The sequence below is a fragment of the Gymnodraco acuticeps genome, unplaced genomic scaffold (genome assembly GCF_902827175.1).
Source record: "Gymnodraco acuticeps unplaced genomic scaffold, fGymAcu1.1, whole genome shotgun sequence".
NCBI classification, from domain to species: Eukaryota; Metazoa; Chordata; class Actinopteri; order Perciformes; family Bathydraconidae; genus Gymnodraco; species Gymnodraco acuticeps.
The window spans coordinates 119,365-145,140 of NW_022989798.1; the positions used below are offsets into that span (position 1 = coordinate 119,365).

The 25,776-nt window shown below is 43.4% G+C and overlaps 1 protein-coding gene across 2 annotated transcripts in view; it reads right to left on the minus strand.

Moving 5' to 3' along the window:
• Window positions 1-25,776, minus strand: part of minar1 (membrane integral NOTCH2 associated receptor 1) — a 137,512-nt gene that overhangs the window by 43,234 nt on the left and 68,502 nt on the right. The window contains exon 4 of one of the 2 annotated variants that reach the window (XM_034222391.1): window positions 19,940-20,203. The exons of the other annotated variant lie outside the window; for it this stretch is intronic. Coding sequence (XP_034078282.1) covers window positions 19,940-20,203 — 264 coding nt within the window. The remainder of the gene's footprint in view (window positions 1-19,939; window positions 20,204-25,776) is intronic. 2 annotated transcript variants of the gene reach the window in all.

Genomic DNA, 25,776 nt, shown 5'->3' on the forward strand with positions numbered 1-25,776 from the left:
ATTCAGCACAGAGAACTGTCAATGCAAGGAAGCTGCATTGTCCATGGTCCTGAACTACACATTATAAATGTAACATTTCAGCAATCAGCATTGAAACATGTGCTATTGTAAATATTTTGCCGACTTACAAATTAGTGAGATACATGTGCCTGTCGGGGCGCGCAGATTTTTTTAATCCTTGGTGGCACTGAGGAGAGGGCCACTCGCAAGTCCTGTTCAACAGAGAGCCGTGACCTCCTGTTGTTCTTCATGTAAATCAGAGTAGAGAACGCCAACTCCAGAGATGGGGGCGTTACTAAAAAAATGTAATATATTACATATTACTTTTTAAAAAAAGTAATATATTACACTACTTTGTTACTATCTACATAAAGTAACTCGTTACTTTACTCGCCGAGCACGTACGAACTGCGCATGCGTGAGTGGCAATAACTTTCCTTACCAGCAGGCGGCGGTAGTGTGTTCATTCAAAACAGGCAACAACCGGAAGACAGAGAAGAAGAACAGACAACGTGATATAAACAAATAACAAATAGCTGTGCGGTAGCTTCACCTTAGCATGTGTTCTTTGCAGGTGTGTGTTGAGGTTTGATGTGGTGTTTACAGCAGTGGATAACAGCTTCTGGCCTGGACACAGTTTGCACCTCACCGTCACATTCCTGTCTATTCTTCGGACGAACTCCAAATAATGGGCATACCTCCACCCCTCGAAAGTTATCGCTGACTCAGCCATGTTTATGCAGCACTGCACATGGAGATATGGATGCGCAAGTCACGCAGATTACGTACATATAAACCTACAAAGTACTGATATAGTAAATTAAATAATTATTTTTGTGTAGTTGTATATTGCAATAATAACATATGGTTGTCACAAAATGCCACGGCACACCCGGACTTGCCTCACGGCACACCAGTGTGCCGCGGCACACCGTTTGGGAACCACTGGTCTAGACCCTTTAATGTGACCAGGGGGATAAGACAAGGATGCTCGATGTCAGGTATGCTGTACACACTGGCAATAGAGTCCATGCTACACAATATCCGCTCTTTTAATGAGGACACGTTTTATTTTATCGGCCTATGCAGACGACATCATTGTTTTTATAAAAAATCAACAGGATGTTTTAAAGCTAGGGCAGGTAGTGGATACTTTCCAAAAGATCTCCTCTGCAAAGGTCAACTGGGCCAAAAGTGAGGCCCTAGCAGTGGGGGAGTGGACTGGTGGCCTCCCTCAACTCCCAGGTGGGTTGACATGGAAGAGGGGTGGTCTAAAGTATCTGGGGGTCCATCTTGGAGATGAGGTCACACTGGAAAAGAACTGGGAAGGAGTTTTAGAAAAGGTGGAGGGGAAACTCAACAAGTGGCGCTGGTTGCTTCCACACATGTCCTACAGAGGCAGGGTGCTGGTCATCAACAACCTGATAGCATCCAGCCTCTGGCATAAGCTCAAGTGTGTGGAGCCCCCTGCTGGTCTTTTAAAAAAGCTGCAAGGCATTATTTTAAATTTCTTTTGGGATAAGTTGCACTGGGTTCCTCAGTGCATGCTGTACCTGCCAAAGGAAGAAGGGGGGCAAGGGTTGGTGCACCTAGAGAGTCGAGCAGCTGCTTTTAAACTACAGTTTTTACAAAGATACCTGACAGGAAACGATGATGTCGTCTGGAGGCCGGTAGCCAGCACCATTTTAAGGGGGGTAGCAGGCCAGGGTTTGGATGCGTCATTGTTTTTAACAAACTGTGACTTTACTCGTGTGTGTGTTTTGCCTCCGTTTTACAAAGGACTTTTTAAAGTATGGACACTTTTTAAATGGGCCAGAGAGGGTCCCGCAGCATCTCTGTTCTGGCTCCTGGAAGAGCCTCTGGTGTGGGGGGCCCGGCTGGACGTCCAGGACGGCAGCAGACCTGCACACTCTGAGAGGCTTCAGTCCGTTGGGGTCGTGAAGCTGAGGAACATCGTGGATGCTGCAGATCCTAGACTCCACAACACCGAGGCCGTGGCTTCTCTGCTCGGCCTGAAGTCGGCCCGCCACACCAGAACCATCCTGAACGAGTGGATTCAAAGGCTATCTGATGATGAGATGGAGATGCTGCGGGATTATTCCAACAGGAAGGAAACCCCTGACGAAGGAGACCCTTTTCCAGACATTAGGATTTTAGCAGACCAGGATGGACTAGAACCCAGGACTCATTCAGACTTCCAAATGCTTAATGGGAAAGGTTTTTATAGACTCTGCACTCTGGCCCTGAACAAACAGAAACTAAGCGAGAGGAGAGACACGGTGTGGAAACAGAGGCTTAACGTCCCGGGGCCTGTGAACCAGTATGGAGGCTCTTCTACAAACCTCCACTGAACAAGCGGTCAGGAGACCTGCAGTGGAGGATCCTCCACGGGGCCCTGGGCGTTAACGCCTTTGTCCATCCATCCATCCATCTTCTCCCGCTTATCCGTGGTCGGGTCGCGGGGGTAGCAGTTCCAGCAGAGAGCCCCAAACTTTCTTTTCCCTGGCGACATCAACCAGCTCTGACTGGGGGATCCCAAGGCGCTCCCAGGCCAGCGAAGAGATATAATCCCTCCACCTGGTCCTAGGTCTACCCCTTGGTCTCTTCCCAGTTGGACGTGCCTGGAACACCTCCCTAGGGAGGCGCCCAGGTGGCATCCTAACTAGGTGCCCGAACCAACGCCTTTGTGTGGAAGATAAACCCCACCGTGTCCTCCGAGTGTCCGTCCTGCACCGACAGAGAGACAATCACTCACTGCTACCTGGACTGCCACAGACTGAAGCCTCTTTTTAATGTTTTAAAAACAGTGTTTTTAGACTGTGGGGAGGTTTTTACAGAGACTGTTTTATTCGTGGTAATGGCTACAAGAAACAGAATGCAGGGAAGTGGGAACTGTTGCATTTTATTGTGGGGCAGGAAAAAATATCAATCTACAAAAGCAGGAAAAACTAAATAAACAGTACAGCCGGTCAGCAACTCACTAACATGTTTTTATCTTTGGTAAAGGCACGAGTGAGTGTAGATTTTAGATTTCACTGTCTGATGAGAAACATGGAAGAGTTTTTAAACCGGTGGTGTTACACTACAGCTCTGTGGTGGAGCTCGCTTTTAACTCTGTCTTTGTGTGAGGAAAAAAGGGAATTCTTCTCTCAATGTATATAAGCAAATAATTTAATTGTTTGTTGAAAATGTAAAACAGTGTTCTCTCTCTCTCTCTCATCTCTCCTTCTCAATGTTGGTACGCAAATGCGCTTTGTTTCAAATGACCCGGTGCTCTTTTTTTGGCGGAGGTGCGCATGCGCACCAGTTATGTGCAGCCATGGATATGTTGCCTTTACAAATGGTGCACTTTATCACTGCCTGGGTTTTGGTTGAAGTGCATCCAAATGCTGCTGCGTTTTCGCATTTGGCTCATTTTCCATCCGAAAAACACGTCCTCTACCTGCATACTTGCCAACCCTCCCGATTTTTGCAGGAGACTTCCCATTGCATTGCCCTCTCCCGGTTTCCTCCCGGGGTCATATTTCTCCCGATTTCTGACAAAATCAGATTTACTCAGGACTGTTTCCACTCTGACTTTAATACAGCTACACCATTGTTTGGTTTCCATGGTAGCGCATCTCTTTAGTAGCGCGCAACTGACAGTCTGAGAGGGTGAGGGAGAGAGTCACAGTAAACTGAACAAGAATCGACAACTCTACCCTCTGCTCACTCCTCTCCATGCTACAGGCTGCAAGACAGTGCACTAACAACTACAATAAGCATGTTAATGTTAATCTAATACAGCTCCGGCGATCCCCGCGGTGGTTTTGAAATGCTCCCGTTTTCGCGAGGTCTCAAGGTTGGCAAGTATGTCTACCTGTCCTGTACCACTTGTTATGACTTCTTTCTCTCACGTATTCCATTAAGACCCACCCCATCTCACTCCTCGTGCTGAAACCTACCAATCAGAGTGGGGCGGGTCTTCACAGAATAAGTTTGGGGAACAAAATCAAGCTTTTTAAAAGGCGAGTGGATTTTGGCAGGCAGTGAGTGCGGACCAACGATTGAACGATAAAAAGATGGCTCTCACCAAGGATTACTCGGTTTCCCTCGTTCTACCAAAGAGCCGTTCAAAAAAATCGGCTGGTTCGCGGCCGACACATCACTAGTCTATCTACAATTCTTATTGACAAAGTCAGTGGCCACCGTAGGATCCTCAAACCTGTGACGTTCCATTCGGCATGGTGATTTTGAGAGTCGCCGGGAAGAGGAGACCAAACTTCACATTTGGGTAGGAGTGCAGAATGCGCTTAACTGGGACAAAAGCAGCTCGCTTCTTGGCAACGGAGGACGTATAGTCCGGGAAAATGGAGATTCTCTTGTCGTTGTAGAGATCTGGCTCTGGATGTGAAAAGAAGTGTACCCTTATAACAAAGGGCCAAGGTGGGGTACCCTCCTTGGGCCTCTCTCGCAGGGTCTGATGGGCACGGTCGAGTAGAGGCTTCTCGTCCAGCTTGAGCAAGTCCCGGAGCAACTGCGCGACGAAATCAGTGGCACGGGATACCTCCAGTCCCTCTGGTAAACCCATCACACGTATGTTATTGCTCCGGGACCTGCCCTCAAGATCCTCACATTTGTCATCTAAGCATTTCACTTGCGAAGTTAGCATGCCAACTGTAGCTTCCAGCTCGTCTATCCGAGTGTTGTGGTCAGTAGCAGCTTTCTCCAGATCTCACATCGTCGCTTCGTGTGCCTCTACTGCATGCTGAAGTGGTTCAACTGAGCTCTTCAGTTATTGTCTCACAGACAATATTTCAGAGTGCAGATTCGCGGCCGATGCATAAATTTTCCCGAATATGTCATTCTTGAGAGACTCCAGCATCGACTGTAGCAGCGAGGCATCTAGGGTGTTACTAGCAACGTTAGTAGTAGCAACGCTAGCCGAGTTAGGAAATTGTGAGGCTTTGTGGCCTCCTTTCGCGGGGTCTTGTTTTGGCCGAGTAGAAGTCATTTTGGCTGGTCAAAAATCTAAATAATTGAGCTAGAGTTTGCTAGAGTACTTTATAAGTTGTTGCATACTATTAGTGAGCCAAACTGCACAATGAAAAAGTATTTTAAAGTCACTAATTTCAGAGCCGTAAGGGCACACGTCTACTCGCCTCCGTGCTCCATAGCCCCTAGCAAAAGCTAATCTGACAGAAGCCTTCTGAAGAATGCTTCTCGGCAAGAAAAGTAACTGGGTTTGTCTTGCGGATGGAATGTTTGATTACAAGCTTTTTGATGGTAAAATGAGACGTTCAGGGGACAGAAGCAGAGTTGGTTGGTCAGAGGCAATTCTCTGGCCTAGTTCTTCTGATCAGTGTCTGACATCAGCTCAAATCTCTCCTGTGTATGGTTATTTGCCACACAAATGTAATCACAACCCAAGTGTAAAAGTTTCTGCGTTTATCTCCTTCAGAATTGATTTCAAAATACTTGTTTTGCTTTAAAGGTCTACATTTTCTTGGTCCTAGCTATTAATCAGATTTGCTTTTAACCTATGAACCCTTTATAACCCCTAGCTCATCTAGTAGAGGCCTTTTATTTATTCCTACAGAGTGGAACAGCCTTTCAGAAGACCTGAGGGAGGCAGAGAATGTTTGCACTTTTCAGAGCCAAGTCAGCCAACCCTTTAAATGTTGCTTTTAATTTAATTGTAATTTAATTGTATTTATTCTTATATTATTCACACGACATGCGACATTATTCACTTCTGTTGGTTTTAAGTGTTTGTATTGATCACAAAGTTATGTGTTGCTCTTTCTGTCTGTTGATTGCTTTGTGTTTGTGAAGCACTTTGTGTTATAGTAGAACGGATCAGTAAAGAGCTGCAGATGAGCCTGACACCCAGAATCTGAGAGCCAGAGGCTAGCAGCACCCTGGAGAGATGCCAGGTTTATAGTTTCAGTTAGTTAAGCATCTCCAGATCAATAAAGTGTAGATACCATTTTATTCTTTAGGTGGAGAGTGGAGGAACATTCTCTGGAGCCTGGATGTGATGAGAACATTTACTGCAGTCTATACCCTGCAACAAAGCCATTTTTCCAATCTTCTCTGTAATGGCTTTGCTGAATGCACTGCAGGAGAGACATTCATCATTGTAAGGCTTCCCACGATCACATATCGTTATTTTAACGGATTCTTTGGTACTGTGAAAAGGAGCAGCAGGAACATGTTCCACAGTAATGTGATGTACAAACATGCAGTGAGAGCTATGTACTCTGTGACACTTTTCCAATAGGCTTGTGAGGATGCAAACAACAACAGATAGATGATTCATCCCCAGTGAAGAAGTGCAGGGGCCCCATTTATCAATGTTGTGTAGGATACATGTCAAAAGGTGTTTTTACGTGTGAGTGCTTACAGTACGTACAAAAATATTCTGATTTATGTCCTAGCTTTTTAAAATCACAATTAACTCGAAACGGGGCGCAGCTTTTAGAGGTTCACGCAACACCCACAGTCACCTATAGATAGTCAGCGATGTGCTCTTTGTTATTGTTTATTTATACTCTCTGCATCATGGCAACTGCCGACAGAACGGATGCAAAAATAATCAAATTGAAGTTCTTGTTGGGGAGGGGGAGAGCAGTAATAATACAGCTTTGTGGACACAGTGTGGGCACAGAGAGTGACAGCAGTGGAGGCTGTGAAGCTGCTGCCTCACCAAATAAAAAGAGAAGTAGTATGCCAACAGCAAAAGTGGAGGCCAATACATGCCAGCCTTACAGACCACACCCCCTTTATAAGAAACAAGGAGGAATTACCGGGAAGCCTCTCCTGAGTGGAGTCATGACGGAGGGGGACACAGGTGGGCAAGGTGCACCAGATGACTGAGATAACATCATTTCTATGACCTTATTTGTAATGAAATATATGTACATTATTACAATTGAGACCTAATTACAGAATATCATTTTATTTATTTAGTGCTCCATCTCTGCACCAAAAAACATGTTTTATGACATGAGCTGTACAACGTAACAATTCAATGTTGCTGTTGTTTTCTATACCTTGTGTGTATAGGCCCTGTTATTCTTATGTTGGTTGTTCCCTTTCCTGCAGTGTGTTCTATAGGTTTTTTGTGCATGTAAAGGGTCTGCAGAGGCTAACATCCCAGAGTTCTCTCCCACACTCCTCCACTCCATTGGACTCCTTTGTCATACGTAAGATATTGACATCACTTCGTAATACTCTCGCTTCTATTGGCTAGCACTCCGACAAATTGTAGGTGATAGGCTAAGGGGCGGGACATCTCTAAGCGGTTGACTAATCACAACAGCCGGCCAGCTAACCAATCAAAGCAGACTGGGCTCTGGTTTCAGATGGAGGGTGAAAACACTGCCTGTGTTAGCACCAGTCGTTACACCAACCTCGAAAACTGTTTTTGTGCAAACTCAATTTGTCCTACCTTTCAGCGCAATATTTATGAGAATACATGTCCTTACATGAAAGTGCTATTTAATAACTACAGAACATAAATGAGACTCTGTTTGTATTTATTATCCTAAGTCAATTATTTTTGCACTCAGGTTGTATTTTGTAAGGTTCGCCATCTTTTGTCTGTTTGTAAATGTAGTCCCAAGCTCTGACGCTAAGATGGAGCATGCTGATGTATGATGTTCACTCCTCCAGAGTGATATTATTTTTCTGGGGGCGGCCTCTCTAAACAATCCCAAGTGTGTGTTTTCACAACAGTTCCTGTAAAGCTGCCATCTTCATCTTCTGCAGCCCCAGCGAATATAGGTTCAGGGAAATCCCAAACAGTCAGTGGGGTTGGTGGCTCTGTAGTGAATGGATGTGATTTATTGACATGTCTTGCTGTTTGGCCTACTATGCTGAATATGGTGCACAACACTCTCTTTGTTATTATGGTTCTATGCTTCCCAGGGGGGTATACTACGAAGCAGGATTTTCGCTTAGCCGGCTAACTTCAGGGAAAACTCTGGGTTTCCGGTCCTACGAAGCTGGTTCTCTAGGCTAGAGCAGAGCAGGCTAGATCTCCATGGTAACTTATGATGTGCTGCTAACCTGGTCGAGACCAGGTTAGGTTGCAGGCTAAGAGCTCAACTCAGTGAAAGCACTGCCTGCTGACCAATCAGAGCTCAGTGTGCGCAGTTTACAGGAGAAAGGAAATACAGAAAAACTGCCGTTGCAGGAAAGACGGCCGGCAAAAATCACCGACTGTGTGAACGTGAACATTAATAGAATATCACCTCCATCTTCAGAGCAATCTGACTATTAGGCCTATAACATTAGCCTTAAGAAAGCTTACTTAAATATCTGCCACAACATAAGTAACCGGATCAAAGTAACATGATACATTATGATGTGATATGCCGCGGACTGTACTTAATATCTCCTTATCTGAGTCAGCTGAGCCGTATCTGGCCGTGCAACACTCCCAGTGTCACAAACTGTATGCAGAAGTATTATTTTAAGCAACACATTAAGTTGACGAAACACTCGAGTCAAATGTAATTAAAGTCAGATCGTGTGTTAGACGGGGTGATATCATAAACCTGTTCATGTACGCATTCAAACACTTTTTCTGTTACCAGCTGTATTCACCTTGCAGGTGCAGCTATGTGGCTTTGATCCTGGATCAAGTGTTTAAGTCATGGATGTTTAAAGTTTAACTTCTTCATATGTCTAATATTATAGTTGACTTTTCACCTACGCTGTCATTGGAGGCAGTCGCAATTTCTACAGGCTCGCACTTACCTGTTAGCATCTGGCATCTGTTAGCATCTGTTAGCATCTAGCAGCATCTAGCTCTCCTGCTTACACACTTTTAGCCATCCCTGCTTATACAAGTAGTAGTTTTAGTTGTCTGCGAACTGTGGAGGCCTACTCCCACCTGTCGAGTGCGGCTGTACTGAGGTGTTTTTCCTCCGGAGACGTCGCGAAGAGACGGAGCGGCTCCACCTGTTGCTGCATGCGATCTGCGATTTACGGAGGCCTGCTCGTCGCGAAGAGACGGAGCGGCTCCACCTGTTTGCTGCCTGCGATCTGCGATCTACGGAGGCCTGCTCCCACCTGTAGAATACGGCTGTACTGGAGAGTTTTTTACCCCGGAGTCGTCGCAGAGAGACGGAGTGGATCCACGCTTCGGGCTTGGCCTGCTTCCACCGGGCGTGTGCTGCTGTGCGGAGGAGGATTTTACCACCGCTGGGGCCTGCTTTCCACCTGTCCTGGTTCTGCTGTTGCAGAGGCCTGCTTTCACCCCGGGGATACCACGGAGGGACCGGAGCGCTTCCACGCTGCTGTTTTCGCCTGTCCTTTGCTGCTGTGCTGATTTTGCTCCAGGAACATCGCGGATACTGCTGTGCCTGTTAACTGTTTTGGACTATGAGAAGATCTCTAGTCATTCTGAGAAGACTACGGGATTCAGGTCTGTTCTGCCACCCGCAGTGGGCATCCCCTGCAAAGGTTCGGATGTGTTGCTCAAACAATTACCGGTTGCCTTGTCACAGTCAATCTGCTCGACAAAATATGTTTGTCTTTTTTATTTTCCTGCGATGATGGTTCTTCAGGACTGCTTCTTAAGCTCTAATCACACTCTCGCAGACTTTTCCGGTGTTTCTAAATTAGATGACAATGTATGTGTGTCGCTTAAGAGGAAAAGATGCCTGGTTTTTTTGTTGTTATTACTGTCAGGAAATGTACAACCTAACCCTGGTCCGCCCAGTAGTAGTAGTCAGATCGCTACTCCTGCTGATTTTAAAGCTAGGTCTGGGTTGGGTTTCATCCACTTGAATGTGCGCAGTCTGTTAGGTAAACTAGATTTTGTCCGTATCTGGGCAAAATTTACTGACGCTGACGTCATTGTCTTATCAGAAACATGGCTAAACAAATCTATTTTGGCCTCTGACATTGCCTTAAATGGTTTTAATGTGTATCGTACCGACCGGCCTAATAAAGGTGGTGGCGTTGCCATTTATGTTAAGAATAAGTTCAGTGTAACCACATTAGTTTCCAAATCGATCAGTAAGCAATTTGAATTTTTAGCCATAAATATAGAAGTGGCAAAGGGTCAACAGGTCACGGTAGTGAGTTGTTACAGACCCCCCTCAGCTGTCAAAGACTCCTTGTCTTCACTAGCAAATCTTTTATCACAACTAGACTACAAGGAAATAGTGCTACTTGGAGATTTTAACTGGGACTGGTTAACTGCAGTGTCAGAGGATTTTAAAAACCTTTGTATCTCTTTGAATGTTACTCAGATTGTTGACAGTCCTACTCGCCCAAATATTAAGTCCCCTAATAAATCCTCCCTAATTGATCTCATTCTAACTAATGTTCCCCATAAATATTCATCTGTGGGAGTATTTGCAAATGATCTGAGCGATCACTGTGGTGTAGCCACAATTAGGGACACTAAGGTCCTAAAGGTTAAACCTTGCATTATCATTAAGAGAGACAAAAAACATTTTGTGGAGCAGGGTTTTGTGCATGATCTGTTTGATTGGGGTAAAATCGATCTGTGTGCTGATGTGGAAACCGCATGGTCTTATTTTTATCTTGGTTTTATGGAGATCATTGATAGACATGCACCCCTGCGTAAATTTAGAGTAAAGGGACGAGACAATCCTTGGTTTTCTGCTGAGCTGTCTAGCCTCCTTCATGAGAGAAACAAGGCCTGGGCAAAGGCTAGGCAATCAGGCTCAGAGGTAGAGTGGCTGCGTTTTAGGCAGCTAAGGAATAGCTTCACTTCAAATGTCAAAAGTGCAAAGTCGAAGTACTATTTGTCAGTTACCACAGAAAACCTAAATAATCCTAGGAAATGTTGGAAAGCAATAAAATCCACCGGTGAGATCCGTAATGAGATACCTCCGTGCATTACCACAGCATCTGGCACTATATCGGACAGGGCTACTATGCTAAATTGCTTTAATGAGCATTTTGTGTCCTGCGGTTCTATGTTTGATTCTGTGACTAACTCTGCTTCTGTGAACTCCCCAATCGTGACTCTGAACAATGTGGTCTGGAAAACCCTTCAGTTTTACTCCTTTTACTGTCAATGTTGTTCATGAAGCCTTATCTAAGCTAGATCCTAAGAAACCGGCTGGCCCGGACAACGTAGAACCTTTCTTTTTAAAGATAGCTGCAGATTTTATTGCTCCTCTCTCACTACTCTTTTTAACCTCTCCCTCAGCACAAATGCAATCCCAAAAGTATGGAAGTCAGCTTATGTCTTGCCTTTGCTAAAAGGAGGGGAGGCAACTATTTTAAATAACTATAGGCCAATCTCTAAATTGTCAGTTCTGGCGAAGGTTCTTGAACGCTTAGTGAGTGAAACAGGTAAAGGAGTTTTTATGTAAAAATGATATCCTGTCTAAACATCAGTCAGGCTTCAGAAAACAACATAGCACCATCACTGCCACAATGAAAGTGGTGAATGACATTACGAGTATTTTAGACAATAAGCAGAGTTGTGCAGCTCTATTTATTGACCTTTCCAAAGCGTTGATACCGTTGATCATCGCATCTTAAGCAGAGGCTACTCAGTATCGGCATATCCAGCCATGCAGTGGGGTGGTTTGTGAACTACCCCTCTGAAAGGTCCCAATGTGTTCACTTTGATGGGCTGTCTTCTGAGTGGTTAAACATTGCTAATGGTGTTCCTCAAGGTTCTGTTTTAGGTCCACTTTTATTCTTCATATATATCAACAGTTTAGGTGAAAATGTGGATGAAGCTACTTTACATTTGTATGCTGATGATACCGTGATGTACTGTGCAGGTCCCTCCATTCAGGAGGCTGGTGTTAAATTACAGGCTGTTTTTAACATTATTCAGACTCAGCTTGCTGAACTTAAGCTTATTTTAAATGTTGATCAAACCAAGGTAATGCTATTTTCAAAAGCTAAAAAGACACCAGAGCCTGTTTTGGATATTGTTACTATGCAAGGACAAGTACTTGAAGTGGTTACCAGTTATAAATACCTGGGTATCTGGCTTGATGATTGTCTTACTTTTAAACTTCATGTCAATAACCTGCTTAAAAAGCTGAGGGTTAGACTAGGTTTCTTTTTCAGAAACAAGTCCTGTTTCTCTTTTGAAGCCAGGAAAAGGCTAGTCACTGTGACCTTTTTACCTGTGCTGGACTATGGTGATTTGTTGTATATGAATGCACCTGCCTATTGCCTGAACAAGTTAGATGCCGCCTATCACAGCGCACTGAGATTTGTCACAAATTGTAAAGCACTTACTCATCACTGTACCCTGTATGCCAAGGCAGGTTTGCCATCACTTACTGTAAAGAGGCTCAGTCATTGGTACACGTTTATTTATAAAGCTTTGTTGGGTAAACTCCTGTATTATATTTGCTCTCTGATAACACAGAGAGTTGCAAGCAGCTATTGTCTGAGATCGCATGATGTAGTATTGTTAGATGTGTCAAGAGCAAGGACTGTCTTAGGTAAGACAGCTTTTATGTGCGCAGCTCCACTTGCTTGGAACCGTCTTCAGCAAGAATTGAAACTGAGCAATCTCATTCCTCTGCATGTTTTTAAAGCTAGGCTAAATGAAATGCTCGTTGATACTATGGGCACTTGTAAATGTCTATAACTATGTAAATGTATCCTGTAAATATAATGTATGATGTCCTTTATTGTTTTATGTTTCATGTGGAACCTATATGCTGCAGGTCTCCCTTGAAAAAGAGATCTATGATCTCAATGGGACCAATCTGGTTAAATAAAGGTTTGAAATTAAATTAAATGAAAATTCAGGAAGTATGACGCTGCGCTGTCAGTACGCTTCTCCATGTTTGTGATTGGTCGAATGCTCCAAATACCACCCCTTCTATGTGAACGCGCACCTAACTAGATAGGACACGGCTGGCTTGAGCGATCCACTTGATAACCCGCGTCGTAGGACCGTTTAGCGAGAGCGCGTATGTTTTGGATTAGGCCAACGGTTAACTCAAACATATCCAGGTTAGGTTGAACTGGCTTTGTAGTACAGGCCTCTGGACTAATAGCTCTGTGTGATTGAGGTGTGTGTGCACACTGCACACCGATACAAAACATTTGCTTTCCAGGTTTTAAGATTATTATTTCAAAGAAGGGGAAAGTTGATGCCCCCCACAAAAATAAATGTTGCAGAAAAACTGATGACAAAAAAAAAAGAAGCTTTTTCCCACTTTGTCATTAAAGCAGTAAGTGAAAGCTCCTTTAAACTCCAGAGTGAACGTGTGATGATGTTAGAGTGGGCTGTACCCGAATATCCGATTGGCCTTTTCTAAATGTATGCTATCAATAAAGGCGAATTGCCATATTAAATTGGACGACGATAAGACGAAGGCAGTGTGCCAAATATGCGATGAGAAACTGGCCTACCACGGTGGCACAACAATTATGAAAAGTCACCTGAAGGCTGTAAGTAGTAGCTTAGCTTAGCTGTTGTCCAGTTGCCGTGATGAAGCTGCTTTATCCGCCGTTTAACCTGTTAAGCCCTGAGCCTGTTTTTCAGGTCTCAGGCTCGAAACTGACATTGTTCCCAGAACAAATGACCATATCTTCACTTCTGGAAGGGTTACATTAATAATCTTTTTCCTCAAAGCAAGGTTACATCTGTGAGTTGGATGTAGAAGTGTCAGAATCAATATAGATGTTTTTCTTTAAAGTAAATTCAGATTGAACACAGTAAAAAAATGTAAATTATAGTGTCCGTCCAAAAATTATTTTTTACTTATAGTGAAAACTACCCTTGGATGATGGTAAGGTAGACTAAAAGCTTTAGGAATCCAAAGTACAACATATAATAAGTACCCTGTATCAAGATTGATGCAAAAACAAGTGAAATTTGACCTTTTTAGAGAGATTTAGCAAAAGAAAACCCCTTCTGGGGTCATTTGGGTGGATTTTCCATATCTCTGGCCCCCCTTGCTCGATTTTGATGATTGACATCTCTTTTTAACCGCTAGAGCCAATGGAATTGAGGGGAACTCCCTCATACACACACACGTTACCAAATAAGGAGTGAGAGTGACGCGTAGCCAAAACAGGAAGCTGCGATAACTCTGGTGGAGACCATTAGTAGCTAATTTTTATTCTCCGATTTTTACATAAAAATGGAATTATGGATTATAAATAATGTTTTGAAAGTGACAGACACATTGGATTAATCTATGGATTAACCCTCAGCATCGTTTTTATCGTTTTAATGCCATTGAACACAACTTTTGATCAGAATAACAGCTAAAGTGAGACGATGTCCCGTTTTTGCTCCGTAATGTTACGTGTTGTGATGCCTGTGTTTGCTTCCCCTGTCGCAAGTTCTGATCGCTCAGTGATGATACTATACCTATAATCTGTAGAGTCTCAGCTTTAATCTGATATCTTGTATGTGCAGTTACGATAAGTAATAAGGGTATCTTTACCTTGCGTTCTGTGCCAAAATGCGTTAGCATTTTTCCGCTCAGGGGTCATTTAGACGCTTCTTATGAGACTTGTGTTTTGTTTTGGTAAAAATGGTTCGTATCGTCAGTTACCTGAGATTCTTCCCGTTAATCTGGTATAACACATTCATAGTTTTTTAAATATTAAGAAGCCCTGAGACACAGTTTCGGGGAAAAAAACTACCCGCCAGACCCGGGTTAGGGTCCTCTCGGGCTTAACAGGTTAAACAGTAACGTTACACATGATAAAAACGTGCACTTACTTTGCTTGAAAAATAGTTGCAAGCAAGCAACCGAATAGCTTTTATATTAGTTTTCAAATGTTATCCGAATAGTTAAAATAAAACATACGGAGTAATGTGGGAGCATCTGGGGCTAAGGCAATTATTGGCATAAAAAAACATAACGTTGAGTAGCCCAGCCTAATAATAACTTGTGTCCATGGGTGCATCCCCATGCATCCCAGCCATCAACATCCTCAACTACACCTGTGGAGTCTATTTTTATATAACATTAAAAGACTGATTCTTATAATTACACAGTGGTGAACCGTCAGGGCCTTCAAGGTATTCAGAGAATACCCTGGAACACTCAGATAAAACAAACAAAAAATCGATTTAATTATATAAATAAAATGTAATAAAATGTATATAAAATGAATAAATGAGAATCGTATCCGTGTTGTTGACCTGTAATATTACAGTGTTACGTTGATTTGTTTGTCCTTCTCGGACCATGCACTACGCATTTCAGTGGTGGTGTGTTAGAAAAGAAAGCAACCAATCAGATCTTGTTCTGGGTCTCTGGGTAGAATATCCTTCACCAAGGTATTCTACATCCTTGATCGAATGCCCTGGCCCTTACACTGAAGGAGAGCGTACGTTTGGACTGACAGTTTGATCAACCAATCATATATTGATTTGTAGCCAATGGGCGTATTCTTCAGAGTTTCCCTCGGTTCCAGGGTATTCTAGAAGGCCCGCTAGTTAACTGGCTCGAGACAGAGGATCTAGATGAATGCGACGAAGCAATTCATGCCGTTTTATTGTTTTTAACGTTGAAATGACAAGTGCAACAGGTGAAGAGGAAGTTGTTGCGGAATTGTCGTGAGTACCCTTTTCAAGACGACAATTCAGTGAAAAGACGGACATTATAATGAGGGGGGGGAGGGGCGGCGGCGGGGGGTGGGTGTGTCTATAGAAGGTCCAGTTGTGATGGCCACGGTTCGCCACTGTTATTACATTATATGCTTATTGTGCTCATGAGATTGCTATGACTATAGAATAAATAGACACAATCACTAATCCCAGGTTCTGATGGGTTAGATACCAACGAGGGGAATAGTCAGAAGAAAGTTTTAGCTTGCAATAGAAAGTAGCAGAAGCCATATGCAGGCACCGTAGAAACAATTGAGTTATTGAGGCTATGGCCTTGGCCGCCTGGGTTAGCTCCGTGCCCACGCATAGCTGGGAATCAGTATAACCAAGATTACACTTTTCTGTAGAAGCTTCTTCAAAACAAATTACGTATGATGGTGCCAGAGTAGGGAGGGACTTCGCACGAGGTTCGAGGCTCTTGACGGATTTGGTGGTTACAGATTACAGCCTTGGCCAAGTAATATATATATATTTAGCTCTCTTTACAATAAATAGTTAAACTTAGAAGTTGTCTGTCTTTTCTGGAATTCTGAACCCAACACACCCAAGACAATACAGCAGACCCTACAGTTCCAAAAACCGACAACGGAGAAAAGAAAGAGAGAGAGATAACAGATGCCATAGTAGATTTCATCGCTATGGATATGAGATCATTTACATAGTCGAAGGCTTCAGAAAATTAATGAAGAAGATGGAGCCCGACTACACTGTCCCCAAACGCTCCAGTATTTTAGATGCCATGTCTCTGAAGTACAGCGATCACTGAGACCAAATTGTAACTCATCGAAAACTCAACTGCCGTAAGTTTTACAACGGACATTTGGACCTCGTTGTGTATGGAGGCGTACATGGCTGTCACCTGTCACTTTATAACTCAGGAGTGGGAACTCTGTAACTTCGTATTGGAAACCAAAGTAATGGAGGTGAATTATACGGGAGTCAACATTGCAGAACAGCTTGGAGAAGTGGCGGACGCCTTTGCCATTCCAAATTACAAGCGAGTAGCCGTTGTTCACGACAATGCCAGCTACATGAAGCTGTGCACAGAGACGCTGAAGAAATTACCGGAGAACTGGGGCAACGTACAAGTAGTCTACTGCTCAGGACACACGCTACAGCTGTGCATAAATACAGCACTAAAACAGGACAGAATACGTCGCACAGTTTCAGCTGCCAGGAATCTCGTGGGACACTTCAGAAAAAGTGCAAAGGCTACAGCTGCGTTGAAAGATCAACAAAAGCAGCAGAATGTTGTAGCGCACAAACTCATAAATGACGTCGCTACTCGATGGAACTCTACATGTGAAATGCTTGACCGACTGGTGGAGCAACGATGGCCAGTGACAGCTGTTTTGTCAGATCCCAGCATCACGAAGAAAGCAGATCGCACCCTGGACCTGACAGCAGACCAGTGGAAACTGGCACAGGAGACAGCAGAAGTGCTGGGGCCCCTAATCACGCTCTCAGGAGGAAAACTTGTCGTTGTCTGCAACAATGCAAATGCTCTTTAACCTGAAAAGACTCCACCTGTCACCGGAGGAGGATGACAGCCCTGCCATCAGCAATACTTGAGAGACACGAATACAATCCAGTCTGGCCCACTTGCATGGTGGAAGCACAACAGTGACCGGTATCCCAAACTGGCATTTGCGGCCAAGCACTGCCTTTGCGTTCCGGCCACTTCAACCCCGTCAGAGCGCATTTTCTCAAAGGCTGGCTACATCGTGAACAAGACCAGAAGTTCACTTTTACCTGAGAATGTGGACAAACTCGTCTTCCTCGCACACAACATGAACAGAGTGTAGGTAGGCTTACGGCTTAGTCAAATGAAGCTTGCAACCTGATTGTGATTTATTTGTTTATTTGAAAGATTGGAAATAAATTGTTCGTTTATTGAAGTGTATGCTGCTGCTGTTATTATTATAGCGCTAATTGCGCTACCTACCTTGTTCTATTTATTACAGTTCGTTTTTCTATATAAAGTATACAAAATATATTTTTTTTATTTAAATTGTTAGTTTATTGAAATGTGTGCTGCTGTTATTATTTATAATTACGCTACCTTGTTCTATTTATTACAGTTCGTTCATTTTTTTTTCATTCTTCATTTATTTACTAAAAACAAATTTAGTGCAAAAAACAAAAAGGAACAATTTTGAGTTTTTTATAGGTTATTATGCTATGATTTTACTGCTCCGGCCCACTTCAGATCAAACTTGGCAGTTTGTGGCCCCTGAACTAAAATGTGTTTGACACCCCTCTCTAGATGATAGGAAAGGAGCTTCAATGCTTCCTTTGTTATCTCCTTTAGGAAAGGATACACTGGACGTAAGCAACCATTCACTTCCTTCTTTTATTTTAAGTCAAACATTTATGAAGCCTGCATGAAACAACATAAGAAGGCACGGGGCAAAATATCTTTCAGTAGTCCGTCTCTAAGTTAGATTACCCAAGTCAGACGCCAATCAATCACATCCTCCATCGCATCATAAATATGTCGCCTAGGTTTGTTTTTTCCTAAATCACATTTTTCCTTATCCCCACGAGGCCTTTTCACTGAAAAGACATAGGACCTAATTTTTTGGATAATTCGACTGCAGCCCAAGCATGTGTTGCCCCGGTTACCTGTTAGCGGTTGACCCACATACTGTACAAATATTCAGTATGTCCTACAGCTACACAGGGTGCAAGTCCAGGCCTTTAGCTCAATGCTGTCTCTTTCTCCGCCTACACAAGCTACACAATTAAGAATAATGTTTTAGAAAAGGAGACATGGCATGACCTTCTTGAGGACTCAGAAGGTGTCGCTGAGCAACAAGAAAACACAGTGGGATGGAGATGGACTGTAAAACGGCATATTTGTTGTAAGTCCAGATGAATTCTTGCTGTCCTTGACAGTAGTTCACTAGTTGTTCCCGGCTTTAAAGCAGAACGCATTCTCACAGTCCTTTACCAATGACTGTGCTTGTTGTTGATTAAAGTAATTATAAGTCAAATGAAGCTGGGCGGGATGTTTTGTCTCTTATTGGAGGCATTAAAAGGCTTTCTGGCTATTTTATTTTCCTAAAGTAGCATAAAAGTACTAACTTTATCGGGTTGTGCAACTCTCCATTATACTTTAACAACTAAATTAGTTTTAACCTTATTGGCCTGTATGTATGGAATAATTACAGCAAAACCTATTTTTATGTTCATATTGAAAACTGAAACGGAGTACGAGCTGGTAGAGAGCCGTGGTCAGATGGGATGTATACTACTCTGTGTGTAGTTATAATATGAACTACGAGTTATGGTGTAAGAAACTAAATGTAAACAAGGGTGAAATTAGAAATCTCCCTTGACTAATTTCTTTCATTTTCTTTATTTAACAACCCTATTTAAATGGACTTTAACATGTTTGTAAGCACAATAAATCTACTATTTATGGTCACTTCAGACAAGAACTTATGTATGATCTGATTTAATATTGACTTTATTTGTTGTAGAAGTGTGTTTTTCATTCTTGACGAATTGATTGTTCATTTCATATTTGTCTTAATGATTGAGTTTATGTCCCTATAGTGTGTGAATGTGTGTTTGATTCATACTTGCCAACCCTCCCGATTTTCGCGGGAGACTCCCGATTTCATAGCCCTCTCCCGGTTTCCTCCCGGGGTCATATTTCTCCCGATTTCTGACAAAATCAGATTTACTCAGGACTGTTTCCACTCAGACTTTAATACAGCTACACCATTGTTTGGTTTCCATGGTAGCGCGTCTCTTTAGTAGCGCGCGCAACTGAAAGTCTGAGAGGGTGAGGAAGATAGTCACAGAAAACAGAACAACAATCGACAACTCGACCCTCTGCTCACTCCTTTCCTGTAAAATACAGGTCCAGCCCACAGATATGCTCCATCAAGGATGGTGCTACTGGCTGCAAGGCAGTGCACTTACAACTACAATAAGCATGTTAATGTCAATCTAATACAGCTCCGGCGATCCACTAGCACCCCCACCCCCCCCGCGGTGGTTTTGAAATTCTCCCGATTTCCGAGGTCTCAAGGTTGGTTAAGTATGGTTTGACTGTTGTTGTGGCTGCCTTCCTTTGTTTCCATCAAGCCGCTAGATGCCTTAAACACACTGAAAAATACTGAAACGTTGACTTGAAATTACACATAACTGTTAGGTTGGTTGAAAGCAATTATATTAAGTTGATATAGTATATATATTTTTTAAAAGACCGGCTCTAAACTGTATTCGGTTCCCCAGAAACATGCTTTGGTGCAGGTAAATGTAAAACGGTGTAAAGTACCTACAAAGGAACAGGGCAGCTAAACCTATTCCCCCCCATGCCCTCCTGTGATGTGAGTCCAGTACCTGCAGGTCCAGAGCGGTGAGCTGCTTCCCCTTCTCTCCTGAGTTGCGTTTGAACTCCTCGAGGGTCCAGGAGGGCAGGCCCCTCGGACCCTCTGACAGGCTGCTGATCCTGAGGTCCGTGTACAGGGGGCTGCCTTTCAAATGGGCCTTGATGGAGGGGGTGAAGGGGTGCGGAGAGAAGACCTGTTCGCTCAGATAGGACTCCTTCGGTGGTTTAGACGGGCGGTGGGCCTGGGGGAACTCGTACTGACGCTCTCGCTCTGCCTGGGGAAGGAGAGGACAAGAGAAGATAATTCAGCCTGCTGAGCTTCTGCTGTAGGAGAACTAGTCTGTCATTTGCCTTTTTTTAGGGTATTACTCATTGTAGTTCATCCTAAATAACAAAACAGAGGGTCTAACGTCACCAGATCGCTGATGTAATTTATGCCAGGGAGAGAAAAATAAAAAGACTAATGAGCAGAAGAAACAAAGAGGAAGTGTGCTTTCCTAACCTGCCTGCGTATGGGGGTTAATCCCTATCTTTATTCAAGAACGTGGTCTTTACATTTGAGAGTATCATTTATTGATTTCATGTTCAGATTATGTATTTCTTTCCCTCAAACGGCTGTCCTCACACTCAAATAGTTCCTGCTTGCTCTGCTTCTGCTCAAACTGTACGCTTGCACTCCGATATATTGCTGCTTACAGATTTCCCATGTTCCAGTTTAAAACCTTCTCCTCACACTCAGGCTGTTTCTGTGCACTCGTGAAATGTCTGCTCTCAGATTTATGCTCTGCGCTTGGATTTCTTGTGCAACAACCCTGTCAAAATCCCTCAACCAATAGGAGGCCAAGTGTCCTTGCGGGTGCGTTCGCTTGACTTATTAGAGCGTCCCGTAAGGGCGGTAACCCCTAGATTCCACCGGGTCCGGCTGCGCCGCGGTGTTCGACAAGATCGCGGCCACTCTAGTCAATGGGTGCTATTCCACCAGACGCGCCGCGTTACGGCTTAGAAGCGTCCCAGAAGCGTCTCGCCGCTGGGATCACCCCTAGATTCCACCGGGTCGGTCTGCGTCGCGGAAGCGCCGCGGTTTTCGGAGCATCTTGCCTGCCGGCTCGCAGTTTTTGTACAGACAAAGTTAATAATAATTGTAATATTCCAGTTGTAGACGACATGAATCAAAGATGTGTTGCTGTATTTTAGTGGTAAAACAATTCATTCATTATCATAATTATTCTATAAATATAATTTACACAGTGCCTGTAAACCGGAGGAGAACGCTGGCATTTCTCCTCCAGACTACGGAGGGATAGGGTCTGCAAATTAGTTTATTTGGGGGATGGGCCGGATTCTGTCACCGGTCCACTTCCTGCCCGCCGCCTCTGCAACGCGTCGCGTCGAAAAATAAACTTGAATCCTATTTCGAGTGGAGCCCAGCGGCGAGACGCTTGTGAGACGCTTCTGAGCCGTAACGCGGCGCGTCTGGTGGAATAGCACCCATTGACTAGAGTGGCCGCGATCTCTTCGAATGCCGCGGCACAGCCGTAACCCGGCCGTAACACGACGCAGACGGACCCAGTGGAATCTAGGGGTCACTCTTTGGTTTATAAATTCCCGCCCTCCACGGCTTTATCACATGTACTTCACTTGTTTCATTTACAACTTTTTGGGGGAAAAAAGCACAGTTAATATATACCAGCGCAGCACCTTACATAATAGCTACGTTAATAGTAGCCGTAGCACACCGTGCTGGAGCAGAACAACAGTCTGGAGGATCACTGTCCAACATGGCGCAAAGTCATATCGTTTTATTTGCCATACTTTTTACGCTGGCAAGGGTGTCGTGAATCAACCACATCAGGTCTTGTTCATTGACAGCTGCATGAACTAACATGCCTATTAACTTTAGCTTAAACCAAGGTGGTAATATTTCAAATGGTTCTTAAATACACACAATATAGTAATTGTAATGTATGCTTCTGTGAGTTTCATTTTCCCTTCATCCATGGGTGTAGCACATGTCCTGTTTAAGTTTAATCACTCAGTGTGGCTAAATAAAAGACTCACATTAATAATAAGGGATGCTCTGATCGATCCGCCACCGATGGTTATCGGCCGATATTCACTCTTAATAGTGTGATCGGTGCTCTCTATAAAGGCCTACCCCTGGAACAACCTAAACTAGTTATAAATATGTTTATTCTTCACTGTCGGGTCACTCGTTACTGGATCAGCGAGCTGCTGAAGGGCTGTCAGGGGAGGGAGAGAGGAAAATAGAGCGCTTCCGCCCATTTCTCCCATGTTATTATTCAAAGTCAACTTGAATAAGGTACTTCATTTGAATGTAATAATGATGTTTGTGGAAGCACATCATGTATTGAACAATGAATCTGAACTTTTCGATCTGTTACGATTATAAACTGAAGCAATATAAAAATGAGCCCCATTAGATTTAAACATCACTTTAAATGGAAGATCTGAGAGCAGACATTTGACGAGCGCACAGAAACAGCCTGAGTGCGAGGAGAAGGTTTTAAGCTGTGAAGGATAAAGATAAGGCAAATGTGGCAGTGAATATAAGATATAGTGGGCCTATCATGGAAAAGCTAAGACATTGAGCTGTCTGAGTGGAAAAGTACAGTACTGTGTTAAAGTCCAACTGCTGAGAAGCCTCAGTGGAAATATACTATGTGAATACTGTGTGCAACAAAAACGCGGGTCAACCAGATTAAGAACAGAGGCATCCTGTTATGTCCAAACTGATAAGCCACAAGGTTGCAGAACTCATTATTCTCACACTAAATCACCCACCAAGCAGGCGCAACAGTTCACAAGGGCAGTCTTGTGAGTGAAACCAGATAAGGAAGTGAGTGAAAGCAAATGAGGAAGTAACAAAAGCGCGCCGAAGGCTAACCTAAGAGTTGCTAGGGTAGCAACGGCAGATTACACCACAAGAAAGCAGCGAAGGTGGGGGGCTCCGCTAGGAACAGTATATAAGCAGGATGTATTCAGTACTCGAGGCTCTCTTCAACTGGGATCTTACACTGACGAGCTTGTCACGGTGAGAACTCAAGAAGGAGTCCAAGGCGCTTTGTGGTATAGTATCAGATTGATGTATCTTTGTTGAACTGTGTAATAAAGTGCTTATTTGAAGAAACAATCCATTGGAGTGCAAAGTCTAGTTTTGTACAGCTAACAGAGAATAGTGTCTAGGACACAATTCCTTTTCCCTCAGAACTAAGAACGGTCATCGGCAGATCCGGACAGCGACCCCGCTCTAGCCATATCCAAACGATCTGCGCGAAGGACGGACCTGGTCCGGTAGACTCCAACAGCTTGGTGACCCCGACGTGATGGTCTAGAGCAGGTAGTCTGGACACCGATGACCTTCTGAGAGGACACCAAAAAACATTGAGTTTACGGCTTTTACAAGAAACCATCTCACACAATCAAAAACCCGGGTAACTCAGAATCAAGGTAAGCATCTGCCTGTTACAACAAATAGATGTGTTTGAAATACCACTAAATTTTAGGATTGTGTGAAAATGGCAGAAATAATTGTCTCAGCTAAAAAGTAAAGATAAAACGTAAATAAAATTGTGTGCACTAAATAGATCAACAAGGGCATAAACAAATCTGTGGTGAGAAGCGGGTGAAACCCGTAATTTATGAGGATCCGCCGCGGTCCAAAGGGAAGGTGTAAACCTGGTCGCCGTACCAGTAGCCATAGTACAGTGTAAAACTAGGCAAGGCCCTAGTATCTAAGAAAAGGTAGAAGACTAGCAGGGTTAGGGTTAGTTAAAAGTGTCAGCTCAACTAGCTGAATTAAAGGGCGTAATCGCCGCTTTGAACCAAGGAATAGATCAAGACATCAATGTGTACACAGACTCGGCATACGTACACGGGGTAGTGCACCACGACCTAAAAAGATGGCTCAGGGCAGGATTCGTAACTAGTACAGGAACACCAGTGAAACACTATCACGAAATCAAGGCGTTAGAGGAGGCTATCATGAAACCCAACAGAGTAGCTGTAATCAAATGCAAAGGACACTCCAAAACCACAGGGTACCTAACCGATGGAAACACTGCCGCCGATCTGGCCGCCAAGCAGGCAGCCGGATACGAAGCCACATTCTCACAAATGGTTGTACGGGCTCCCCAAGAAGGAATACTAGAAGCCAGAACAGATGAGGAGTTGGCTAAAGAACAATCTAAAGCTTCCCCGCAAGAACTAACGGCCTGGAGAAACAAAGGGGCAAGAAAGGGAGCAAATGACATTTGGTACTCCCCAGACGGGAGGCCAGTGATCCCACCAGGGTGGGTAAGAGCTATGATGAAGGAAGCACACTCAATGGCACACGTAGGAAAGAACCAAATGGTTAGGGCCCTGACCCATTGGTGGCACCCTTACCTACCAGATTTAATAGCTAATCATCTTGAAGAATGCAGTATTTGTGGACGCTACAATGTGAGGGCCACCATCAAACCACATGAGGGAAAGTTTCCTGCAATAACAATGGCAGGGGAGGAGATAGTCATAGACTATACAGACATGATAGACAGACACAGGGGAAAGAGGTACATACTGTAGTGGAATATTCCACAAAAAGGGGAAACCGCACATGTGATATTTTACTCTCACATGAGTTGGTGGTTTGCAAATGTAAAACTAAAATCTGAAGATTCTGTTTCTTTTAGGCCTGAAGGACGGAGAGGAACACTTCTTTTCACTGAAGTGTTCACTATGGAAATAATGATAATGATGTCAAATTGAAAATAATGTTCGTTATGTCCCTAACCAATTACCTGACAGTTTTTGTTCCCCTCCCATTACAGGGTTTTGTTACACATGATTTCATGTGTAAAAGGGGGGAGTGAGTATAATGTATAAATCTCAACATGGCTGTAAAATTCACAATTTAAATTGTTCTTTTAAGGATTGACAGAAACCTTCCGCCCCAACCCAGATGTTCAAACTGAGCATTGAATGTAATTAACCTGCTCCATATCTGGGGATAAGATACTGTTTGATGAATGTTGAGATGTTTCTAAATATTGATTTGAATTATAACAGGTAACAAAGAAGTAGTGGCCAAGGGGCTACTGTGAAACCGAAGAAGTTGACCTGTGATAATGAAACAATTTTGTAATATTTTAACAGACATTAGAGTAACTGAGGTTTGAAATGTAGAAAGAACATATTACAGTTAAAGCTAAAACATAGTAGTGTATTGAGACAGAATTTAATTTAGACAACATCATGTAACTAGCCTGGTAAAGAAGTAAAAGCCATAGACTTTATTGTTTAGGTCATTATGGGGATATACATTTCATCTAAATTTAGAATAGAAAGACATTTGATGACAGTTTGTTGGAATTCTGTATTCATTTTTTCAGCTTGATAATGGTTGTTTTTGAATCCATAACATTAGTGTGTTTCTTTACTAGAAACATTAGCAGTTCATATTATATTTAGATTTTAAATAGGATTTCATTTAAAAATAAACACGGATGCTTGTCAGAAATTCAGAGCTATTGAAATATGTTATTTAGTTTATCTAAAGATGTTGGGGTTCTTATTTAGTTGGCACAGTCCAAGTATTACGATTCTGAAGCTGCACTGGCAGATAGGAGGTCTACAATTAATTTAGAAAACCTGTTCACAGACGGCTGTTGTTTCAAGACACCCCACCAACAGGCTCCAAGTGGGTCAAAACAGCTGAGCGTAGGCTTGAGGGAGTTGTATCAGATTTCTCCACACAGGTTGCTGGCGCCAAAAGGGGGACCCGAGAAGCACGAGGCCGACACAGCAGAGTTCGTCTGGCTGAAAGTCATCAGGACAAAGTGGCTCAACC